Source organism: Dipteris shenzhenensis, chromosome 33, assembly GCF_047967505.1.
Source record: "Dipteris shenzhenensis isolate YYH24624 ecotype China chromosome 33, Dip_SZ_1.0, whole genome shotgun sequence".
Lineage (NCBI taxonomy): Eukaryota > Viridiplantae > Streptophyta > Polypodiopsida > Gleicheniales > Dipteridaceae > Dipteris > Dipteris shenzhenensis.
In genome coordinates this window covers 3198775-3202738 of record NC_141628.1, presented here as the reverse complement: position 1 = coordinate 3202738, position 3964 = coordinate 3198775, and the positions used below count along the sequence as shown (strand labels likewise).

General features: G+C 49.7%; 1 protein-coding gene across 1 annotated transcript; it reads right to left on the bottom strand.

The window, feature by feature from the left end:
• Positions 1-306: 306 nt before the first annotated feature.
• LOC147879548 (protein PNS1-like) lies at positions 307-3593 on the bottom strand. The gene is made up of 8 exons (XM_087371948.1): positions 3552-3593; positions 3424-3520; positions 2853-3248; positions 2328-2740; positions 1833-2217; positions 1626-1742; positions 1281-1514; positions 307-810 (listed from the first exon to the last, which is right to left on the bottom strand). The coding sequence occupies exons 2-8, from the start codon at positions 3433-3435 to the stop codon at positions 652-654; spliced, it is 1716 nt and encodes a 571-aa protein (XP_087228074.1). The 5' UTR covers positions 3436-3520; positions 3552-3593; the 3' UTR covers positions 307-651.
• Positions 3594-3964: the final 371 nt, after the last annotated feature.

The following is a 3964-nucleotide window of genomic DNA, read 5'->3' as shown; positions in this document are numbered from 1 at the left end:
AACGGAAAGGCATCACAAAAAATACAAATTAATATCCAAGAGAAGCTCACTGCTAAATATTGTCTTTTCCCCTTGCTTGTGCATGTTTTAGATTGATGGCCTTGTTTACTCAAGCATCAGTCCAATACTTGTTCCGAAGCGGTTTACCATTTGTAAAGGAGCTTCTATATGGTGAAAACGAGGAGCTTCGTCACAAAATCGATGTGTTATTGATGCTACCTTTGGCAGGCTGGGCTCCTCTCGACTTGCTGAGAAGTAAGAGTAGTAGAGAGGGAGCACGAATGACGAATCGTCATTCGTGCCTATTTCCCATAGGCACGAATGACGAAGAGGAAGAAAAACAGAGAAGACGGGTCACTGGGCTTCTTAATCTGTTCTTCTTCTCACTCGTTACTTTGAATAATTCTGGTGCGTGCAGGCTCTTCGATTTGCTGCACATTTTTCCAAAATCGATCGATAATCGGCAGCTCCACGATCATCAGATTTAATGGATCTCTCGGCAAAATTGTAAAGCTGGATTGCATTCGCTCCTGATCTGTATGTTCTGTTTTCTGTTTCCCATTGATGCTTTTGTCCTTGTAGCATGAGGAAAGATTGCAGCATTTGTGTACACGCAACTGTGAGCTCAGCTTAATGCTGATTGCCGTCCGCTTAAGCAGCCTTGGCGGCCTCAATGTCCAGCTCCGGCACGAGTTCCTTCAATCGTTCTTCGAGAGGGCTCTCAATGAATTCCGGGCTGCCAGGATTCTCTCCATAACAGACGTAATGGGCACACACTGCCCCTTGCGGCACAGCCATCGTAATGCGTACCTGCAAGTTGCAACGCAAAACCACTCCAATAATTGAAGACGTCGACTGATTGCTAGATATACGAGTGCGGGACGTACGTGCATGAAGCGTTAGCTTGCGTTCCTATCTCAAATATGCCTTCTTCTTATCATGCTAGCCACCTGCCACCCTCGTGGTCGCAGGCTCGCAGCGATTCGCTTACATCGATGCACGACAAAAGAATTCCTTGTCCTAACTGACGAGCTTCACGCAGCTACGCAACGATATTCAAAACTTTCTGGTAATCCCTTCGCTTACGTAGCCTTATGGAGGGACAGAGTTTGATCCAAGCGACGGAATCCAATCGTCATCCTACAATTATTCTCCGAAAATTTCCTGCTCTTCGCCGGTTTTTTTGCGATCTCCCGGCGTTACATCCTTTTTTGGCACGATGCGACGGAATTGGCGCAACTTAAATAAAACGGGTTTCACATGGTCTGTTTTCTACTCACCAAGAAGTATCCAATGACGAACGACACGACTGATATGGACAACGTTAGCGCTTTGTGAGTTCCGAACGTCCATCCGCCGCTCACCAGAACACACAGCATCCCGCCTGCGATGCCACTCGCTACACAGAAAGAGCCTGTAAGGTCCGTGTCGATGAGAACGTTCAGTTGCTTGCTCTGGAACAGATCCCAAGTGTCTGCCGATGCTCTCACGAAAGATTTATTGCAAACGCTAACCTGCCAATAGTTACCGTCAGGACTTCTCAGAATCTCCAGGGTCTTCGCCATTCCTTTGCAACTATCAAGAAAGGATTTCAATCGAGCAAACGTTGCAGAGAACCCCATTACCTGGACATATGCCCAATTGTGGGCATACCGCACGAAAACCTCCATGACACCAACAAAGCAATCCGCGCAGGAGAACATGAACTCGTTGTCTCCGTGAACCCTATTCAGACCCCGAGCCTGCCAAAGAAAATCACAACCCAGCCGAGGTCTATTTACCATAGACTCTACAGGATCGCTCTAGCCGAGGCCATGTAGAGGGAGACTTACCAAAACGCGCAGAGCATGAAGGCTCGGAACAACCAGAGAACCAAGGCAAATGCTTCCAAAACAGGAGGTAAAGGCATCATGTAACGAACGCTCCCATCGAATCCTAGACGCACCTTGAGCGTCCAAATAAATCGTCGCAATGGATCTGACGATGGTGGTATACACGACGTTTCTCAACGTCTCCAGCGTCCAAGTCAGGCTCGCAAGCAGAGCTAAAACGACGAGGGGTGCGAATTTGAAACTGAGGGCACTGACTACCCCAAAGCTCCAAAACACGAGCCATATCGCGGCGGCAAGGAGAATCCAGAAAGACGCTAGATAAGTTCCGGGCACTTTTCTGGCGGTTTTCAACGAACAAGCCAGGAGATCACCAGCATACTTGATCCTGTTAGCAATGCCGAGACAAGTGAGGGAGAAACTCCTGGCATTCCGGCCAATTAAACCAGCGAAAAGTCTGAGAGAGAGAAACTGTTCAATGGAGAGAGAAAAACCAACCTATTAGAAACCCAGCATGAATAGAGGGATTGGCAAATGGAAAAGATGAGTAAAAGAACGCCGACGCCGAGATTGGCCGCATTGTTGGTGGAGACGAGCATGAGAGATGCTCCGAACGTGAGCAAGGAGGCGCTCCATAGCACACTTTTGGCCATGAAGGTAGGGTAGAATCGAAAGAGAGTTTGAGAGGCGGAGGCAAACAAGCTTCCTACGGCAACAGCAGCACCGAGCTGCGGGAACCATCGCAGCAGATTGTGGAGCTTTCTCTGGGTCATGTTTCTGAAATACTGAAAGCTCAAGAAGACGATTCCTGCCGTAACGAGCACCAAATGCAAAACGAAGAGCAGGGAGAAGGGAACGTCTCTGTAGGGAGGAGATGCTCGCGAGACTGTGATGACTTCTGTGGAGCTGAGCTGAAACAATGCGGAAGCAAAGAATGTCATTGCAAAGCAGGGATGATAAGGAAGGAGCAGCAGCTATGGCAGCAAGGAATTGCTCCATTTGGAGCTTGGCATTCGTCGTTACCTTATCGGCAGGAGCAGGTGTAACTTGATTCTCGATAGCGGGAGCAACCTGAGTGAGCTTGGACATGGAGAGCTCGCTGGTTGTGGCCGTTTCTGCGACTTGATCAGCAGCCCGCTCATCCTTGGTGTTCACTTCGTCGTCTTCATTCGCAGTTCCTTCCTTGGTGGTCACTTCGTCTAATTCATTCGCAGCCTCTGCAGCGTCCCCCTCCTCCCCCCGGAACCGGCTACCGTAATTCTCTTCCTCTTCTCCTTCTCCTTCTTCTTTCTCTTCCTCTTCTCGTTCCTCGACATTGGGTTCTTCGTCGAATTCGTCCTCCGAGAATCTGCCCACACCCGTTAACTCCCCGCCGAGCTCCAACGAGGTGTCCCAGAAGCTGCCGGCCTCGGTGGATTCCTGCACAGGAAATTGCAATGGAGACGGCAACAACAAAAATCAGAGGCGGGGGGGAAGGAAAAATGCAAAGCAAAGGGAATGGAAAGGCAGGGAAGCGGGGCGGCGGGGGGAAAGGAGGAACGAAGCTGGAAGGTGGACTAGGGGTGGACGTCGAAAGGAGGGAGCAGAGACGTACGATGGCACCCATGGGGAAGAAGAGGAGGATCAGGAGAGGCGATCAGAGGGAGAGGAAGAAGCTTTGATGAGGAAGAAGAAGAAGAAGAAGAAGCAGCAAAGGAGACGGAGGAACGTAAAGGCCATAGCCGTCGCCATAGCCATAACCACAGAGCTCAGAGCTTACGTACGCCATAGCCATAATCTATAAGCTCGACGGTAAGATCTATCATCACTTTTTAGATGATGAGCCCGACACCCTGACACGCGGCACTTTCCCCGCTGACGTGTCCGACACCTTGTACAATTCGCCAGCCTGGACCCCACCCCTCTTTACGACATGTCAGCACCCTCTCCACGTCTGCTTTCCAGCTGGAAAACTTCCCCCTATTATTTCTATTTTGTTTTTACCGCCCACTCCTGTTACGTTTAGCCTTTAACCAAACCCTCTTCATCCAAAGTCGGGGTTAGATTCCTAGTTGGTGGTGAATATCCCGTATCATATTCGGATGTGGAAGGAGATTCCATGCACGAATCTACCCCAATGGCTCGTGGTACTTTCA